Source organism: Micromys minutus (assembly GCF_963924665.1).
Source record: "Micromys minutus genome assembly, chromosome: 29".
Classification (NCBI taxonomy): domain Eukaryota; kingdom Metazoa; phylum Chordata; class Mammalia; order Rodentia; family Muridae; genus Micromys; species Micromys minutus.
This window is the reverse complement of record NC_137964.1, coordinates 14,179,899-14,200,177: the sequence shown is the minus strand read 5'-3', so window position 1 is coordinate 14,200,177 and position 20,279 is coordinate 14,179,899. Positions and strand designations below refer to the sequence as shown.

The 20,279-nt window shown below is 47.0% G+C and overlaps 2 protein-coding genes across 3 annotated transcripts; both read left to right on the top strand.

Annotated features, from left to right (window-relative positions):
* The first annotated feature begins 1,663 nt into the window (after nucleotides 1-1,663).
* TRIM50 (tripartite motif containing 50) lies at nucleotides 1,664-17,883 on the top strand. Of its 2 annotated transcripts, none has more exons than XM_080940730.1 (7): nucleotides 1,664-1,796; nucleotides 3,114-3,525; nucleotides 8,214-8,309; nucleotides 13,593-13,823; nucleotides 13,918-13,937; nucleotides 16,463-16,587; nucleotides 17,158-17,883. In XM_080940730.1, the coding sequence occupies exons 2-7, from the start codon at nucleotides 3,127-3,129 to the stop codon at nucleotides 17,736-17,738; spliced, it is 1,452 nt and encodes a 483-aa protein (XP_080796856.1). In that variant the 5' UTR covers nucleotides 1,664-1,796; nucleotides 3,114-3,126; the 3' UTR covers nucleotides 17,739-17,883. The 2 variants fall into 2 exon arrangements, with proteins under 2 accessions (XP_080796856.1, XP_080796855.1); XM_080940729.1 differs by having other exon boundaries at nucleotides 13,915-13,937.
* LOC308439109 (stathmin-like) lies at nucleotides 17,754-18,882 on the top strand. Its single transcript, XM_080940731.1, has one exon. It carries the CDS (start codon nucleotides 17,907-17,909, stop codon nucleotides 18,546-18,548), a length of 642 nt encoding a protein of 213 aa, XP_080796857.1. The 5' UTR covers nucleotides 17,754-17,906; the 3' UTR covers nucleotides 18,549-18,882.
* The last annotated feature ends 1,397 nt before the right edge of the window (nucleotides 18,883-20,279 follow it).

Below are 20,279 nucleotides of genomic sequence, written 5' to 3'. Positions count from 1 at the left end.
CTGTATTACGTTTTCCGTTCTCTCACAAGTGGGACACATCACCACAAAATTAGTGACTGGAAGCGACACGTGCTTTTTAACCTCGTGGTTGACTAGGTAGATGCTCTCAATAGCTTATTTTTGTGTGGTACTGGCGATAAAAGTAGTCAATATTAGGCAAGCGACCTACTAGTGAGCCACATTCCCATCAGGATTCTAAGTAGTTGCCCCATCTCTGAACCAGTCGCTTTACTGAGGAGTCTAGACAGGCTTTCTGCTGCTGAGCTAAGTCTCCAACCCGAGACTTCACCTTTACTTCTTTCCTTCCTCTTTTTCTTTTCTTTCTTTCTTTCCTTTTCTTTCTTTCTTTCTTCTTCTTTTCTTCTTTTCTCCTCTCCTCCCCTCCCCTGCCCTCCCCTCCTCTCTCTCCCTCTCCCTCCCTCTCCCTCTCCCTCTTTCCCTTCCTCTCTCCCTTACTTCTTTCTCTCATAAAGAGGCCTGGTGGGCCTAGAACTAGCTAGGCAGAGTAGGCTGGTCTCGAGAAGTCACAGAAATCCACCTGCCTCTACCTCCCAAGTGCTGGGAATCAAGTTGTTTACAACCAGAGCTGGGTCCAAGATTTCAGATATTAAAAGTTCATATTTTAGTAGCATTGACAGAAAGGAGTCCCATGTCAAAAAGTACTGTTCACATCAAATTCACAAATAAACCCCATAAGCTAGGAATGTAATCCAGTGCTTTTGTAGCATGCTCAAGACCCTGGTTCAATCTCCCAACAAGGCAAGAAACAAATATTGCCAGTCAAGATGGCCAAGTGGGTAAGGTGTAGCCTGCCACCAATCCTGACAGGACCCAAAGGTGGAAGGAGAGAACTGAGTATTGCAAGTTTTATCCCCTGGTTTCTCATGCATAAGGTGACCTACACCTGCAAGCATACACAATAAATATTAAAATACATACACACACATATATACTACACATATACATACAGGCAAGCAGCTGGTAAGAGGATATGAACTAGGACCGTTACTGTCTTGATTGAAAGACCTAGTCTGGCAGGGGGCAAGGGACTGACTGCAAATTCTCTACAACTAGATCTTCTGTTTTGTTTTGCTTTTGAGATAGTTTTATGAGGTTCAGGATGGCCTTGGGCATGCTACATAACTGAGAATGAATCTGACTTCTAGAATCCGTTATCATTTTCCAAATTCTGGAAATACAGGTGTTCACCAGCCTGTCAGTTTTGCAACTTGACCTTGAGCATAAATGGTCCTAAATAAGAAAGATACTCATTACACTATGTGGTTAAGATCTGCTCATGTTATATATACCTCAAATAAAAAAATCAGAATAAGCAGTATGTTTTATCATTGGGTTGTTTGTGTGTCCCAAACTTACAAAACAAGAAAAAAAAACTAAATAAATAAAACACCTTTAAAATTCCAGGTCGGGGTATTCAGAAAGCTGCTGGTCATACATAGCACATACCTAATCTTGTTCAGAGTTGGTGAGTATAAAAGGCGGGCTTGTTTCAACCCTCCCCCATCCTGGCCAAGGCCACAGTCTGCCTGTCTAGGTTATCATAAGGGACCCAGTAGAGGCTGCCGCCTCAGTCTCGTGGTATGTGACCCACTTTCCATCTGATTCTGGATGCCCTTGAGGACACAGGTGTTGCTGGGAAAGGGGCAGACACTAAGGAGTTCAGCTGGGTGCCCCAGGTCTCCATGTCAGCTGGGTGGAAGAAAAGGCTTGAGTGACCAGAAAGAGCTGCTCGTTTGAGGCCCTAGTGGGAGGCCTGCTGGACCACAAGAGATCAGGTAATGCAGTAGTGGGAGTGGGGGTCCGGTTGCTATCTTGGTCAGTGGAGACTTTGTTTCTGTTTTGGAAGATGAGCACCCAAGGCTCCTTATCTCAGACTGAGTATAGTGTTGTTCTGGGACAAGGGACTTTGCTCTTGTTGTTAGCGATGTAGCTAGCAAGTAGATACTGACTTACCAAACATGTTTGAGGCCCCCAGGGTTCTATACTCAGAACTGCTTAAATTGGGTATAGTGGAGCACGCCTGCAATTCTAGCTACACACAGGGTTCAAGGCCATCACCGGTTTCATGAGCCCTATCACAAAAGGAAAAAAAAATGTAACAATCTTGCTTTAAGATTGCTTAGGTGGCAGGTCCCTGGTGGACCATGCCTTTAATCCCAGCTCTTGGCAGATCTCTGTGAGTTGGAGGCCAGCCTGGTCTACAGAGAGAGTTCTAGGACATCCGGGGCTACACTAATAAACCCTGTCTTAAAAACAAAACATAAAACAAAAAGTGCCTGGCTGGAAGGTGTATACTACAGATTTCTGGGTCTCAAGAGAGATTCTTCCTTGAAGTAGAGTCCCTGGCTGGAGCTGGGACTCTGAAACCCCTAGAACAGCGGTTCTCAAATGCTACAACCTTTAACACAGTTCCTCATGTCATGTGACCCCTCCAACCATAAAAATGTATTTTTGTTGGTACTTCATAACTGTAATTTTGCTACTATGAATTGTAATGTAAACATCTGTATTTTCCCCAGGGGTCTTAGGCAACCACCATGAAAGGGTTGTCAGACCCTCAAAGGGGTTACAACCCACAAGTTGAAAAATCACTGCTCTAGGACAATTTAATGAGAGCCTGTCTTAAAATATAGTAAGGAGGGGAGGGGTGCTTTTTAAAAAGGTTAAAAGAAGCCTGGGGGTTTACTTCATCCACAGAGTGCTTGCCTAGCATGCGCAGGGCTCCGGGTTCAGTCCCCCTGATGACCCCGGGTCATGTATGTGTGTGTAGGGGAGGGCCATAGTTCTATGTGACATTTGTGGTGCTGGAAACTGAACCCAGAACTTCATGTATGCTAGAAAAACCTCTGAGTTAGACTGTCAGTTGAGCCATCTATCCAGACTCATAATGGCCATTTTTTCCCCACTTAAAGTCCTGTTTTTTCCAGATGGGGAAACTAAGGTTCATGGTCATAGTATTCTAAGAACAGAATCCAGGGCCGGCAACCTTTTCTCCCTAAGTGTCTAGCTGCCCTGGGGTTGGGGATTGGGGTAAAAATAGGACAGATGGAGGGAGTGGCAGGATAGAGAACCAACTGCCACCTGTGTTGCAGCTGAGCTGTGTGCATGGCTCGGAGACTGACGGTGCCGGAACTCCAGGACCAGCTGCAGTGTCCCATTTGCCTGGAGGTCTTCAAAGAGCCTCTGATGCTACAGTGCGGCCACTCCTACTGCAAGGACTGCCTGGACAATTTGTCCCAACACCTAGACTCCGAGCTGCGCTGTCCTGTGTGTCGTCAGTCAGTAGACAGCAGCAGCTCCCCGCCGAATGTCTCCCTGGCACGGGTGATCGATGCTCTGAGTCTCCCGGGGGACACAGAGCCCACCGTCTGCGTGCACCACCGAAACCCTCTCAGTCTCTTCTGCGAGAAAGACCAGGAATTAATCTGTGGTCTCTGTGGTCTGCTGGGTTCCCACCAACACCACCGAGTCACACCAGTCTCTACCGTCTACAGCCGCATGAAGGTGCGAGGGGTGGGCCACTAGGGCGAGGAGCAGAGCAAAGGGAAGGTGGCTCTCCTGGGTTCTTTCTGGTGCCCCCTCGCTGTAGAGCAAGGTTACTGCAGGGCTCCATTTCCTCCTCCAACTCCATCCTGGGAACGTTTGGCATACTTACACAAGCATGCATGCATTCACTGGTTTTTAACAATGACTTGTTTGCTTAATACTGATTGTATGACGCGTGTACCATGGCATACATGCGGAAGTTATAGGACAATTTGTGGAAGTCAGTTCTCCTCTTCCAAGTAGCCCCCCCCCCCTTCATTGGTTTTTGAGGAGTTGTTTATACCAAGTCCTGGGAGGTGGGGGTTCACAGCTTCCGGAATGATGGGGAGCCAGTTGCCAGGCCTTTGCTATTCTTCTTCCTTGTATCTCTGGCTTGTTTTATTTTGTTTTACTTGCTGTGCTAGGGATGGAATCTGAGGCTTTCTTTATAGCTTAAGCAGTCTTCTGCCACTAAGCGACATCCTAGGTATGGTTTTTGGTAGTGCTTTATTTGGGCTACTATAGTAGCTTAGGCTAGCCTTGAACTCACGATACAGATCAGACTGACCTTGAACTCTAAATCTTGTCTCATTCTCCACAGAGCTGAACTCATAGGCATGTGCTCCAATGGAGTTCTTTTTATGTTTTACTCATTTATGTATGGACACACGTATGGAGGATGACTTCAAGGAGTCATGTTTCTTGTTCAGCTGGGATCAAACTCAGATCATCAGGCTTCACCCGCTGAGCCATGACACTGGCCTTGCTGCTGCCGAGCTCCTGAGTCTGTTCACAAGCATGAGGCTGGGGCCTGTGTTCCTTGCTGTATTTCAGCATCTACAGCACAGGTTCTTAACCTGTGGGTCAAGACCCTTTAGGGGCTGAACAGTCCTTTTGCAGAGACAGCCCACCAAATAACCTGTATATTATTTATATTGCGGTGCATCGTGGTAGCAAAATTAAAGTTGCGTGTAATGTAGCAATGAAATAATTGTATGGTAAGGCTCATTGCGATATAAGAAACGATAATATTATAAGGTCACAACATTAGGAAGGCTGAGAAGCACTGGTCCATGGCTACAGGTGGCAAGAAGTAAGTGTTCAAAACATAAGTGTTAAATGTGTGGATGCCTCAGCCCAGGGACTGTTATCTCCAGGTGAACGGATCAACATTTACTATTTTTTTTTACAAATGTCATATATATGACATTTGTATATATTTAGTATATAAGGTTTGGGAGTCATGTTTCTAGGCTAGAGATGTGGCTCAGTAGTAGAGCACTTGTGTGGAATCTCTCAGTGAAGGCCTATGGACATAGCCCAGAGGTAGAACACCTTCCTATAATCCCAAAGTGAGGGGCTGAGGGTGTGGCTTAGTGTCAGACAGCTTGCCTTGTATGTGCAAGGCCCTGGGTTTCATCTCAGCACCAGAAAGAAAAAAATATATATACATATATATGTCTATATATATACACATATGTGTATACACACACATATATATAAAATAGTGTGTACATGGGACTGAAAAAGGTTAATTTTATTGTTTTTTTCTTTTGGTGCATTTTTTTTTTTTTGTTCCTTTGACCTGGCTATAACACCAAGAATAACACCAGGGCTGGGCACAGTCAGGTGCCTTTCACCCACATGTACACAGTCAGTGTCTAATTCGTGCAGGCACTGTGCTTGTGCCTGATATAGCAGTAGGCAAAGGCCTCATCACTTGGAGCCTGCTGAGCTCTGTGTGTTGGGTGCCCAGGCTAAGTGCTGGTTGCTGACAAGAAATAGCATTAAGGAAGGAAGGACTTACTTTGGCTAATGTTAGAAGGTCCATCATGGCGGGGAGGCATAGCAGCAGGAGCATGAGGCAGCTGGTCACATGGCAACCACAGTCAGGAAGCAGAGATGGACGCTGGTGCTCAGCTCACTGTCTCCTTTTACTCAGTCTAGGACCTCAGCCCATGCATGGTGCCACCCACACTCAGGTTAGGTTTGTCTTCCTGGATTGAACTACTCGGGAAATACCTTTTTGCAGACACACCAGAGATGCATATCTACACTGTTTCTAAATCTAGTCAAACTGACAATTGAGATTAACCATCACAGTGGTCATGGATCCTGCAAAATCTCAAGTAACTCAGGGAAGGCTTCCTGGAGGAAGTGGACTGCCAACCTGAGACCTGAATCACAAGAAAGGAAGATGGTGGAGTTTTTTTTGGGGGAGAGGGGTAGCACCTACAAAGGATCAGGAGGTATGTGTGAGGTCATTCCCAACACTGGGGAGATAGGACAATGGGGAGGGCACTTGCCACAGGAGGGCCTGAATTTGAATCTCCAGCACTGTGTGAAAAGCAGGCATGGCTGTGTATGTCTGTGACACTAGCAGTATAGAAAAAAAAAAAAAAAAAAGAAGAAGCCGGGGATGACTGGGGCTTGCTGGCTGCCAGCCTACCTTCCGTTTCACTGAGAGACCCAGTCTCAAGGGAATAAGGCAGAGAGGGATGGAACAGGGCATGTGGCATCCTTTTCTGGGCTCCACAGGTACGCAAGTGAGCATGAATACCCAGATATGTTGTGCTGTGCATCATAAACCATGTGGTCACACACACACAACCCCACAATTCAGTGAGATGGAGAGCCAAGCCTGGTGGTGAATACCTATAGTTCTGGCCTTGGAAATGCAGAGGCAGGAGGAGGATCAGAAGTTCAAAATCAGCCTTGGTTACATATCAAGTTTGAGGCAGACCTGAGTTACATGGAAGTTCAGGATATGAGGAGAGAGAAGAGAGGGTACCGTGAGGAGGAGTGGAGGGAACAGTAGCTGTTCCCTATGGTATACTGGGAACAGGGGCAGCTCCTGAAGATCAGCTACCTTGTCTCTGAGGCCTTAGAATGGAACCTGGAATGTGGTAGTAATGAAGCCAGGTGTGCTGGCCCACATTCTGGAGGCTAAGGGATTAAGAAATAGAGGCTAGGGTTGGACAGATGGCTCAGTGGTTAAGAGCACTGGCTGCTTTTTCAGAGGTCCTGAGTTCAGTTACCACATGGTGGCTCACAGCAATTTGTAAAGGGATCTGATGCCCTCTTCTGGTGTGTCTGAAGACAGCTACAGTGTATTCAACAACATACACACACACACAAGCCCAATAAATAAATAAATAAACACATAAATAATAAGTAAATAAACAAACAAATAAATAAACTAGAGGCTAGCCTGGATTATATAAAGGAGAACCTGTCTAAAGCCAAAAAAAAGCCAAAAAAAAAAAAAAACCAAAAAAAAAAAAAAAAAAAAAACAACCCATAAGCAATGAAAGTCATCAAACAAGCAAGGAAACAAAGCAGCACTTGGAAAGCGAAGGACCTGACAGCCGGGCCAGGGAGACAGATCAGCATGTGAAAGCATCTGCCATGCAAATAGAAAGACCTGAGTTCAATCCCTGAATATGGCAGAAGAACAGTACACTCCTTAAAGTTGTCCTCTCTGACCTTTACAAGTGTGCCTTGGCATGTCCATGTGTATATATTTAGACTAGGTCTCAATACATTATCCTGCTGGCCTGGAATTCACTATGTAGCACAGGCTGGCCTGGAACTCACCACCTTTCTGCCTCCTAAGCTGGGATATAAGTGTGTGATTTGGCTGCATAGCTTCCTCCTCCCTTGACCCAGTTTCCAGTTTCTTGCTTAAGGAAGTGAGTGTGGGGGTTCCCTCCCGAGACTGCTAGAGATGCCTTGAGCCTCTGTGTATTGGACAAGAACAGGACACCAGTCACCCTGTATACCTGGGCTTGCTTGCTTCTTCTTTTAGAATATTTTTCAGATTTGTTGTATTTTATGTGCATGAGTGTTTTGCATGAGTATATCATGTGCATATACCTGGTCCCTAAGAAGGTCAGAAAAGGCTGTCATGGGCTAGAGAGATGGCTCAGCGGTTAAGAGCACTGACTGCTCTTCCAGAGGTCCCGAGTTCAATTCCCAGCAACCACATGGTGGCTCACAACCATCTATAATGGCATCCAATACTCTCTTCTGGTGCATCTGAACACAGCTACAGTGTACTTATATATAATAAATAAGTAAATCTTTAAAAAAGAAAAAAAATAGCTATCGGATCCTCTGAAACTGGAGCTAGAGATGGTTGTGAGCAGCCATAGAGGTGCTGGGAATCTAACACTGAGCCATCTCTCCAGCACCTTGCTTTTTAAAAGAGCCTTCCTTTCCTTTGCCCTTTCCCTCCCCCACTATTCCTTTCCTCCCCCCTCCTTCCCCTACTTTCCCCTCTCTCACTTCTCCTTCCCTCCTTGCCTTCCCTTCTTGCCTTCTCCTCCCTTCTCCTTCTCTCCTTTCTCTTCCACCCCTTCCCCTTCCCCTTCCTCCTTCCTCATCCCTTTCTCGTTCCCTCCCTAGCACAGTCTAGATACCTGTGATGCAGGCTGGCCATGAACTCCTGCCTCAGTGTCCTGCGTGCTGGGATGCCAGGCATGTACCACTACACTGGCCTTTCTTAATGCTCTTCACCTGGGTGTGGAAGGCAACTAGAATGCTCCAGTTCCTACTCTGGATCCACTGTCACAGTCACTGGGGAAGTCTCAGTTGGGAAAGGGTTTGCACCCAAAGGGAAAGCACACTTGGCCGGCTACTCACAGGACCATGGTTATCACCTCCAGGAAGAGCTTGCGGGCCGCATATCTGAGCTGAAGGAGGAGCACAGGAACGTGGAGGAGTACATTGGCAAACTGGTCAACAACAGGACCCGGATTATTGTGAGTCCCTTCCCTCTGCCTGGGGCCCGAAATCTGTCCACACTGTTCTTACAGAACTGTTTCCCACCCCTTCTCCCCAGCAACCCACATTCCCTCTTTCTAACGAAGTCTTGTGTAGTAGCCCAGGTTGATCTTGAACTCTTGATGTACCTGAGAGTTACCTTGAACTTCTCATCCTTAGACCTCCTCTTCCTGAGTGCTGAGATTATTGGCATATTTCATCATGCTTGGTTTATGCAGTGCTGGGAATGGAGTTACTGCTTCATGTCTTTTAGGCAGGTGCTCTACTGCTGAGATACATCCCTGGGAAATTCTAGGGAAGAGCTCCATCAATAAACAACACCTCTAACCTCTCTCTTGGTGATTGTAAGCAAGTGCTCTACCACTGAGCCACGCCCCCAGCCCCTCACTGGGGGATTCTAGGTAGGGGATCTACCACTGAGCCACACCCCCAACCCCTCACTGGAGGATTCTAGGCAGGGGCTCTACCACTGAGCCACGCCCCCAACACCTCACTGGGGGACTCAAGGCAGATGCTCTACCACTGAGCCTTGTTCTCAAGCCCCTTGCTAGGGGTTCTAGACAATTGCTATGTCCCTGACCCACCTTTTCTGACTTTATTTTTGTTAATTTTCTTATTGCCAGTCGTTGTGAGCACAGGGTTCTAGCACTGAACCACACCCCCAGCATTTTCTAAGTCACCCTTTATAGAAGAGGGTGCCTTCCACACAGAGCCAAATTCAAAGAATTCCTGGGTGGCTGGGGGAAGATTCCATTCCTTATAAGGGAATTGGACCCAGTTGTCAGAACTGGTTCCAAGTTGGCTTTTGTTCAGAGTCCTTTGGGGGCTATGATAAGACAGGACGGGAGTCCCAGAGATAAAGACCCAAAACTTGGGCCCGGCTCTCCTCCAAACCCTGGTGCCACCTGTGCCTGCTTGCCCTTGGCAGCTATCATGAGGTACAGGGGAACAAAAGTCTGGACACAGATCTGTCAGTGTAGGAGTGGCAGAGAAGGGACAGCAACGTTACTCATGCTGTCACGCAGCTCTCTTGATTCTTAGGAAAAAGATGACAGATTTTTTTTTTAAAGATTTACCTGCCTCTGCCTCCTCTGACCAGCTGATGATAATGTTTTTTAAGCTAGGAAAACCCTGAGGGCCCTTTAACCTAATTATAGCAGAGTGGCTGTCATTGTCTGACCTATCCTGTTAGCATCTCACACTCAGGGGTTAGTAAGAAGCACATAATGCCTGCCTGTCCCTTTCTACAGCTGAATCTAATTCTTTTTCTTTTCTTCTTTTTTTTCTTTTAGTTTGTGTTTGTTTTATTTTTGACACAGAGTCTTACTGTGGAGCCCTAGCTAAATAGTTCTAGGCTGACCTGGAACTCATAGGGACTTGCCTGCATCCTGACTGCTGGAACTAAAACATGTGCCACCATACCTGCCCTGCTTCTTCTATTTTGTATTATTACAAATCATTTTACTCTTTGGCTATTCTTCACAACAATAACCTGCATGCAGTAGTGGTGCATGTCTTTAACCCCAGCACTTGGGAGGCAGAAGCAGACAAATCTCTGAGTTCGAGGCCAGCCTGGCTACAGAGCAAGTTAAGAACACACAGAGAAACCCTATGTCAAAAAACAATGAAAGGAACAAAAGACCATTGATCTGACCAAATATTTACCTTGTTAATCTTATTTTTTTAATATTTGAATTCTTCATTCTACATTTATTTATTTGTTATATATCAGTACACTGTAGTTGTCTTCCAGACACACCAGAAGAGGGCATCAGATCACAACACAGATGTTGTGAGCCACCATGTGACTGCTAGGTCCTTAACTCAGAACCTCTGGAAGAGCAGAAAGTGTTCTTAACCACTGAGCCATCTCTCCAGCCCACCTCATTTATTTCTATACTCAAGGTCAATTGAACATCATGTTTAGGGTCTGTGTAGGAGCCCTTGGCTCCTTTAATCTGTCCTCTACCAATCATGTTGTGGGATGTATCAGGGTCTTGCTGACCAGTTGACTCCCCCTAGAAGTATTGAAGGCATTTCATTCAGTGGCTACCCTTAATTTCAGAGTCTACACTCCTGAGAAAGTTAAACCCTGGGTCTCCACAGCTCTCTCTGGTCAAGTGGATGAGGATTGGTTACTTGCCAAAGCTTCAGGATTCTTTGAGAGGCATTCTGTTGTTTCCTGGATCTAGGATCAAGCATGAGCCAAAAAAAACTGGCTGCCGTCATAACCCCTATTGTGTTGGCCTCCAACTATGGCTATTGAACATTCAGAAGGTCACTTACACCAGTATTTAAGAACAAACAGTGCTTTCAAACTTAGCTGTTAACACTTAGATAAAGTTTGTCAAAGGCACATTTCCAAATAAACCTTAACTCTGTTAGGACTCAGTTTCTAAACTCAAAGCTAAGTGGAGACCATGGACAATAACCTTGATGAAACAGCAAACCTTTGTTCTTAAGCAGTTTTGTTTTTGTTTTTTTGTAATCCCATACTATTTTTCCTAATAAAACAGCTTTATATTTCAATAAAAATGGAAAGTGTAGCTTAAACACAGAGGACATGTTCATTATGTCTTCAATAAGTGACAGCTGCAAATTCAAACCAAACACTCCTGATGATAATTTTAATAAGGTATTTAATTATATTTTATGTGCATTAGTGTGAGGGTATCAGATCCCTTGGAACTGGCACTACAAACAGTTGTGAGCTACAGACAGTTGTGAGCTGGGAATTGGAATCCTAGGTCCTTTGGAAGAGCAGAAAGTAATAATAAAAAGTGACCAATCTCAATTCTTGAAATCTGGGAACAGAAGAGTCTAGAAAGATCCACCCCCAAGGGAGGCTATTTCTCTATCTGGGTGAAGCTGCAGGTTGGAGCAGAAATCACCATGTCCCAAGGAGTAGTTTATTTCCCTGCATCAATAAGGACTTCCTGGATCATTTTGTGGAACTAGACGATGGCCAAGCAAACAACATCCTAAGAATGTTTCATTACATATCCATTTTGTCTTCTGTTTTATTGTTTCAGTCACATGGACTAAAACAGTTTTCATTTATATGACCCATCTTAGTTACTGTTTTCTTACTGTGAAGAGAGATCATGACCAAGGCAACTCTTATAAAAAGAGACCATTCAATTTGGGGCTTCCTCACTGTTTAAAGGGTTAGCCCATGCTCATCATGTTGGGAAGATGCAGGCATGGCAACAGAGCAGTAGATCAGAGCTTTACATCCTGATCCACCTGTGGTTGAGGGGGATGGGAGAGGGGCAGAGACAAAGAGGGGGGAGAGAGACAGACACTAGGTCTAGCCTGGGCTTTTGAAACTTCAAAATGCACTCTCAGTCATACACCTCCCCTAATAAAGCCAAATCTCTTAATCCTTCTGTCTTAGTTAGGGTTTTACTGCTGTGAACAGACACCATGACCAAGGCAACTCTTATAAGGACATTTAATTGGGGCTGGCTCACAGATTCAGAGGTTCAGTCCATTGTCATCAAGGCAGGAGCATGGCAGTGTCCAGGCAGGCATGGTGCAAGGTGAAGCTGAGAGTTCAGTCTCTTCATCTGAAGGCTGCTAGGAGACTGGCTCCCATGTGATTAGGAGGAGGGTCACATAGTCCATGCCCACAGTGACACACTTTCTTCAACAAGGTTACAGCTACTCCAACAAGGCCACATTAGTCTACTAGTGCCACTTCCTGGACCAAGCATATACAAACCACCACACCTTCCCAAACAATTCCACTCACTGGTGACTAAGCATTCAAGTATATGAGCCAATAAAGACCATTCTCATTCTTATTCAGAGACCAATTGGGTGCCATGTGGAATTGAAGGTGGAGGAATGAGTCAGTAGTTAAAAATTTGGTTTTTCATGGCAGGGTTTCTCTCTATGTAGCCCTGGCTGTCCTGGATTTGCTTTGAAGACCAGGATAACCTCGAACTCATAGAGATCTGCCTGCCTCTGCCTCCCTAGTGCCTCTGTGAGCACCAGAAACACATGTACTGTAAATGCTCGTGCATAGGTAAAACACTTACAAAGAAATAAAACAGACCTAAGACATGGATTATTTTGATATGTATAAGTGTTTTGCCTACATGCATGTATGTATGTGCACCATGCACATTTTTGGTGTACATACATACAGAGGATGGAAGAAGGTGTCAGGTCCCCTGGGACTAGAATTAGACAGTTTTGAGCTGCCAGTAGGTAACAGGAATTAAACCCAGGTCCTGTACAAGAGCAACAAGTGCTCTTAAGTGTTGAGCCATCTCTTCAGCCACAATAAATACATCTTTCTTCTTCTTCTTCTTCTTTCTTCTCTTCCTCCTCCTCCTCTTCTTCTTCTTCTTTGAGATAGGGTCTTTCTGCTTGTCTTGGAACTCACTATATAGACCAGGCTGGCTATGAACTCACAGAGATATTCCAGGCTTTGCCTCCTGAGTGTTGGGATTAAAGGCACACACCACCATGCCCACCTCAATGCCCTTTTCTGACACAGCAAAATGTGCAATGATGACTCAATGAAAAATACATAGTGATGACTCAGCAAAAGTCCAACTGTCTTCAGTAAAATGAAAACTATGATTAAGAACAAAGAAAAAAAATAAGCCAGCCATGGTGATGCACACCTTTAATCCCACTACTTGAGAGGCAGAGGCAGGCAGATCTCTGAGTTCGAGGCCAGCCTGGTCTACAGAGTGAGTTCCAGGATAGCCAGAGCTACATAGGGAAACTGTGTCTCAGAAAACCAAATAAATAAATAAATAAATACAACCCAACATAACCAAGGCAACCCGTGACTCAACAAGAGCAACAACAAAAAAGATCAAACCATGGTTGAGTCCCCCAAGACTCAGATCATGACTCAGTAAAAATAGCCGAACTAATTCAGTAAAGCTCCGGATTGAGACTCAGCAAAATCACCAACAATGGCTTAACTGAATTGCCAACCATAACTGCACACTGGCTGTTTTAGGATTATGGGGTTAGGATCAGGGTCCGGGTTAGGAATAGAGTAAGATACTTGCCTATCGTGTGTGAGGCCCCAATTTCAATCTCCAGTTCTGCAAAAAAAGTAAGAAATAGAAGCAGGTCACCTCTAGGGCTCCCCGGTCACAGGAACCTGATACTATCATCAGCCCACTCGGCATCTAGAATGAACCCTTTCGGGACAGGCGGGAAAGACAAGGCCCTGGGGATGCTGAGACCGCCCATCAGCTCGGGTGTGACCGCACTTGGCCCTCCTGTCTTAGAATGAGTCCGACGTCTTCAGCTGGGTGATCCGAAGGGAGTTCCAGGAGCTGCACCACCTGGTGGATGAAGAGAAAGCCCGATGCCTGGAGGGGCTAGAGGGCCACACGCGTGGCCTGGTGGCCTCCCTGGACATGCAGCTGGAGCAGGCTCAGGGTACTCAAGAGCGACTAGCCCAGGCTGAGCAGGTTCTGGAGCAGTTTGGCAATGAGAGTCACCATGAGTTCATCCGGGTGAGTGGGCGAGAGTGTGACCCCCAGCTTCCTCCTCAACGATGCATAGCTTGGTTACAGCAGTATCGCCCTGTCCCTCTCTTTCTTCCAGAAGTTCCACTCCATGGCCTCCAGGTAACAACCTCAACTGAAGCTGCTGGGAGAGAGGTCAGCCAGTGTGTCCTGGCTGCTGGCACAGTCATCTCATCCCCATGGTTCCTTCATGTGGTCTAACCCTAAGCTGCTGCCCATGTGTGTCTGTCACTGAGCACAAGGAGAAAATAATGGTAGTCAAGTGCCCGCCATCAGGGTTCTCACAGACTAGTAAAGACTGGTCCCATCCCTGTGGTAGCTATGGCAACCGATATTGCCCCAGCACTGTGGAGGAAGGTGATGGCCAAGGGACTGGTGTGACGGCTGAGAAGGCCACAGTGTGGGGGCAGGCAGAGAAATGAGAGTGAGTCAGTGTACAGAGCACAGCACAGGATGTGGTGAAGCTCATCTGTGGAGACAACTGTTACGTGTGAGGAAGGGGAGGGGAGATGTACCAGACAGGAGAAGCCAGAATGAGGGGCCTCGACTAGCTCTTGTAATTTTGGGAGGGGAAAGTGAGTGAGTGCTGGAAAACTCAGCAGTTCCTGAGCTCATGCTGTCGATGTGTGGCTCCTTGTTTTCTTCCTTCCTAATTCTTATTTTATGTGTGTGAGTGTTTTGCCTGCACGTATGTCAGTGATAAGTACCCACAGAAACCAGAAGACAGCATTGGATTCCCAGGAACTAGAGTTACGGACGGTTGTGAGCTGCCATGTGGGTTCTGGGGATTGAACCTGGGTCCTCTAGAAGAGCAGCCAGTGTTCTTAACCATGGAGCCAGCCACCTCTCTAGTTTTCTTTATGTGTTGGTATATGTGCACATTTATGGGTGTGGAAGCCAGAGGCCAGCTTTGGGTGTTGTCCAGCTTGGGATTTTTGCTTTTTGTTTTGGGGGTTTGTTTTGTTTGTTTTGTTTTTTGAGACAGGGTCTCTCACTAGTCTGAGGCTCACCATGTAAACTAGGTTGGCTGGTCAGAGAACCCCAGGGAGTTGTCTGCCTCCAGTTTCCTGGCATTTATTGCACTTGGCGTTTTAGATGTATCCTTTTATTTTACCTGATGCTTTGCATGCATGTATGTCTCTATACCAATTGTGTGCTCTGTGACTGAAGAGGTCAGAAGAGGGAGATGGATCCTGGGGACTGGAGTTGCAGACAGTTGTCATCGGCCATGTGTATGCTGGCAACCAAACCCAGGTGTTCTGTAAGAGCAACAAATGCTCGTAACCAGTGAGCAATCTCTTTAGCCACCATGACTGCTGGGTTCTGGGGATCAAACTCAGGTCTCCATTCTTGCCAGGCAAGCAGTTCACCCATTGATCTACCTCCCAGCCTGCCCTCCTGGTTTTCTTTAGCCTTTGGGGCCATAGGCCTAGAGAGCACAGATGGAAGTGAATAGATCATTCGCCTAGCTGAGCTGGGAGCAGGATCAGGTCACCTGACGTAGTGGGTCTCAGGAATCAGTGCGCATGTGAGAAACACCTGGCTGCCTGGCTAAAACACATTATACAACCTTCCCAGGGTGATCAGTTTCTGATGAGCACATCTGGGACAGGGCCTACGGATCTGCATCTCTAACAAGTTCCCAGGAAAGCTAGACTTATTTCCCCAGCCCTGTCCTCTGTCAGGGCTTAGTTACCTTGCCTGGCTGAGACCAAATTACCTCATGCAAATGACTTAAGGGTGGAAAGGTTTATTTTGGTTTCAGATGGCTATGTCCTTCTTGGCCAGGAAGGTGTGACAGTATTCGTGGCTTGTTTGGGTGCTGGCAGATAGGAAGTAGAGAGATAAGGCTGAAGGCAGAAGTGGGGTAGCCTTCAGAGACCTACTACATGACCCATTTCTACCAGCCAGGGATTCGATTTCAGAACAGAAGCCTGTGGAAGACACTTCCAATTCTATCTTAACGGCAGCTGGGCAGCATCCCTACTGTGTCCTGGATGGCTTGCTTCTGGAAACCTGACTAGGCGTGAAGTGAATGAAGAGAGGATAAGCACACAGACAGAAAATCTGGGGTCAGGTGGGACATGCACACTCTGGGGTGGTGGCATCAACCACACAGTGACCCGAAATCCTGGCATGCTTACTGTGTGCCGGGGGGGGGGGGGTTAGCCAGAGGTGTCTATGGGCCAGCAGTCTCTAACATCTGGAAGCTGCAGTTTTTTGCACACGAGTTGATCTTTGGTAAACACTCAGACTTTTACATGCTGTCAACATTTGCACTGGGACAAAAGGAAGGCTTTGGCATCCCTTTGAGCCTCACCCTGGGGGAAGGCTTTGCCATTCTAAGGGTCTGAGATATTAAGGGTCTTGACCTGAGCTATCAACAACTGCATTCCCTCAAAGCTTCATCTGCATTTTGCACCTTTACTGGGGTTTCCTCGGCTCTTATGATTCCGATTCTAGGAAGCAGGCATGTTCTCCAGGAAGGAGGTTTGAGGAGAGGAAAGGGTAGTATCATGTATGTGTGGCCCGAGTGATGAATTTATTCCTGTGGACCCCCACATGAGACAGAGGGTGGGAGGCAGCCTTGATACTGAGCCCCCAACCACTGGAATCCATGCACACAGGGCAGAGGTCCAGCAGGCTCGGCCTTTGGAAGGCATCTTCAGCCCAGTCTCCTTCAAGCCAGCTCTCCACCAGGCTGACATCAAACTGACCGTGTGGAAGAGGCTCTTCCGGAAAGTTCTGCCAGGTAAGGCTTCAAATTGTTATCCTCCCAATTCCTCAGTAGTAGTAGTAGTAGTAGTAGTAGTAGTAGTAGTAGTAGTAGTACTAGTAAGAGACAGAGAGAGAGAGAGAGAGAGAGAGAGAGAGAGAGAGAGAGACAGGAGAGGGGGGATGTAGAGAGAGGAGAGGAGAAGAGAGGAGAGGAGAGGAGAAGAGAGGAGAGGAGAGGAGAGGAGAGGAGAGGAGAGGAGAGAGAGGAGCCTGCATGGGGCGGTGAGGAGAGTGTGGGAGCGGCTCTACAGGCCCATACACTTGCAAAGCAGTACACCTGCTCCTTAGCAGAACTCCTTCACAGTGGCCATGACCAGTGCGCTTCACAGGCATGATCTGTCCACCCACCCACTCGCCCAACTCATCCATTCACCCCCTACCCCATTCTTCCTTCATCCTTTCCATCCACATGGCCCTATGCCTTGCCCCTTCCAGGTCAGAGTCATCACTGTCCCTGTGCTTGAGTACACAGCGTTTGCTATCACCTCCTAGGCAGGGTCTGGGGCTTCTCTGTGAGCCAACCACCGGCCTCTTTCTCTTCTAGCTCCAGAATCTCTCAAGCTGGACCCAGCTACTGCCCACCCTCTCCTGGAGCTCTCTAAGGGCAACACAGTGGTGCACTGTGGCCTCCTTGCGCAGAGGCGAGCCAGCCAACCGGAGCGCTTTGACTATAGCACCTGTGTCCTGGCTAGCAGAGGCTTCTCTTGGGGTCGCCACTACTGGGAAGTGGTGGTGGGGAGCAAGAGTGACTGGCGCTTGGGGGTCATCAAGGGCACAGCCAGCCGCAAAGGCAAGCTGAACAAGTCCCCAGAGCATGGTGTATGGCTCATTGGTCTGAAGGAGGGTCGGGTGTATGAGGCTTTCGGGTGCCCACGGCTGCCACTGCCTGTGGCTGGCCACCCTCATCGCATTGGGGTCTATTTACATTATGAACAGGGTGAGCTCACGTTCTTTGACGCTGACCGTCCTGATGATCTGCGGATACTCTACACTTTCCAAGCCGACTTCCAGGGCAAGTTGTACCCTATCCTGGACACATGTTGGCATGAGAGGGGCAGCAACTCACTGCCCATGGTACTGCCCCCACCCAGTGTGTCTGGCCACCTCACACTTGCACAGGTATAAGCTGTCCTGGTACTGTCTGCCCATTGGCCTGTCCTACTAGACACAGGGATTTGAGGGGTTCCGCTGGGTCTCAGTGTTTGGACTGCTCGAGAAGGTTCTTCACACCTCCATGTCCCTGGAATGTTTATGGCAGGGATATAGGCTCTTCCTCACCACCTAGGGGAACTCATGTTCCTTTGCACCTGTACCCTGTATTTAGGAAGCAGACCTGTGCCTCCCAACTCCTCCAGCAGAGGGCAGAAACATTCCCTCACATATTTAATCTTTATCACCGGGCCCTTCAAACATCTTGTGCACAGTGGACAGCCAGTCTCTTGTCTTCTGTTCGATGTGGCATCTTCTGCTATTCAGGAGAATGGGCTGGAGAAACATGCTTCAGGCCAGGCTTCTGAGCTGATTCTCAGCCCTCAGTCAAAAGAATCTGTCCCCGATGTCCCCCTTCCCTCCCAACCCCCCCCCCCCCCAAAGAAGAAAGATCTTTCCCTGGAGGGAATTCAGAAGAAATTAGAAGCTACAGAAGAGAGGCGCAAGTCTCAGGATGTGGAAGTCTTGAAGCAGATTGCTGAGAAGCAAGAGCGTGAAAAAGAAGTGTTCCAGAAAGCCATGGAGGAGAACTTCAGCAAAACGGCGGAGGAGGAACTGACCCACAAAATGGAGGCTAACAAAGAGAACTGGGAGGTGCAAATGGCCGTCAAACTGGAGAGTTTGCGAGTTGAAGAGGTGCGGAAGAACAAAGAATCCCAAGACCCTGCAGACAAGACAGAGGCTGAGTTGTTCCAAGAACCAGCTTTCTCCATGACCCCTTCATAAATATGCAAAGATTGTACTGGCCAGTGTCATTCAGTTTCCCTCCTGACAAATATTCTAGAAGCTGATGTAGGACCGTATAAGTAGATCCAGACCGTGACATGTGTTAGGGAGTCAAGGGGAGAAATGGAAAGTGTTTTGCTCTTTTTTAAAGTATTGGTCTTTCTAATGTGACTATTTTTCTCACTGCATGTTTTCCACTCCGTGTGCTGGATTAATGGCGGGTACCGTATTGGCTATGGAAGGCGTTTGTGAAGTGTTATGTAGTGGCTTCTTCCAACCCATTAGATGCTGAATATCTGTTCACTTTGCAATCCCAATTCTGTCCCGATCTCACCAGATACTACTGTACTTGAATGGTTAATAAACTGCACAGTGCTGGAAAAAAAGAACAATAAATTTGACATTTTTCTCATTACTACTACTATTTTAATATTTATTTTTATCTAGGTGTATGCTTGGGGGCGCTGTGCTCACAGAGGTGTTATAAAATATGAAAAAGCAGTATGATGCGGCTGTGGCAGGAGTAAGGAGGTGCCTGGTAGGTGCTGCCAAGGTGTCTTCTTGAGGAATCAAGCCCGAGCAATGGGCTTAGTATGAAGTTTGTTGGGAAAGGGAAGAGAGCAGGGGCTTTGAAAGGGGTAGAGGCAGAGAAGGGGGTGGGACAGAGAAAGTGAAAGGAGAGGGGACTGGGGCAGTGAACAGTCCTCTTATATACTGCTGCCAGACCGCAACCGTGGCAGCCGATGATGTATGCTGTTGCTGGGTTGCTGTTGGGCAGAGCCTAGCGGAATTGCTGGTAAGCCAACAATCCCAAGCTATGGGATCCCTTGAAGGTAGCATTACAAAAGGTTTTGACTGCAAAACATGACTGGGAACAGTATGTGCTCTTGATGGCTATAGCACCTCTCTTAGCCCCAACTACTATTATTTTGACAGAGTCTCATGTAGTCCAGGCTGGCCTGACTTGGCTAGCCAAAAATTACCTCGAATCTTGATTCTCCTGCCTCTACCTCTTGAGTGCTGGGATACAGAAGTGTGCCATCATGCCTGGTTTACGAAGTAGAATGACTGGAACCAAAGGCTTTCTGCCCGTTAGGCAAGCCCTCTATAGACTGAGTTACATCATCAGTCCTCCTCCTCCTCGTCTTCAATCAATGTTGAGATCGATCCCAGGGCTTTGCACACGCTAGGCAAGTGCTCTACTTCTACAATGTCTGTCTGCCCTATTAAACACACATTTGTTTTAAACAGTCTAGGCTGTATTTTTTTCCAGCGCTAGGGATAGAATCCCAGAGACCCACATAAACTAGGTGAGTTTCAACAATTCGAAGCATTAGTGGATTTAAGGCGGGGACTGAGCCACATCCTCAAACACTTCCTGGGGGATTTTAGGCAGGTGCTCTACCAAGAACCATACCCCAGCCACTCACAGCAGGGATTCTAGACAAATGCTCTATCACAGTGCAATACTCCCAACCTGTCAGGGAAGGCATCTAAACAAGTGCTTTATACTGAGCCTTTTATCCCGTCACAGGGAGAGTCTGCGGTATCTTCTGAGTTCTAAAGTCTTTAAAAAAAAAATTAAAGACTACAAAATAACTACACTAAACTATACAAAGAAAGTAGAATGACTTGTTTTGTTTTGTTCTTTTGAGACAGGCTCTCCGTAGCTCTAGCTGTCCTGGAACTATGTAGACCTAGCTGGCCTCGAACTAGCAAAGAATCCTTCTG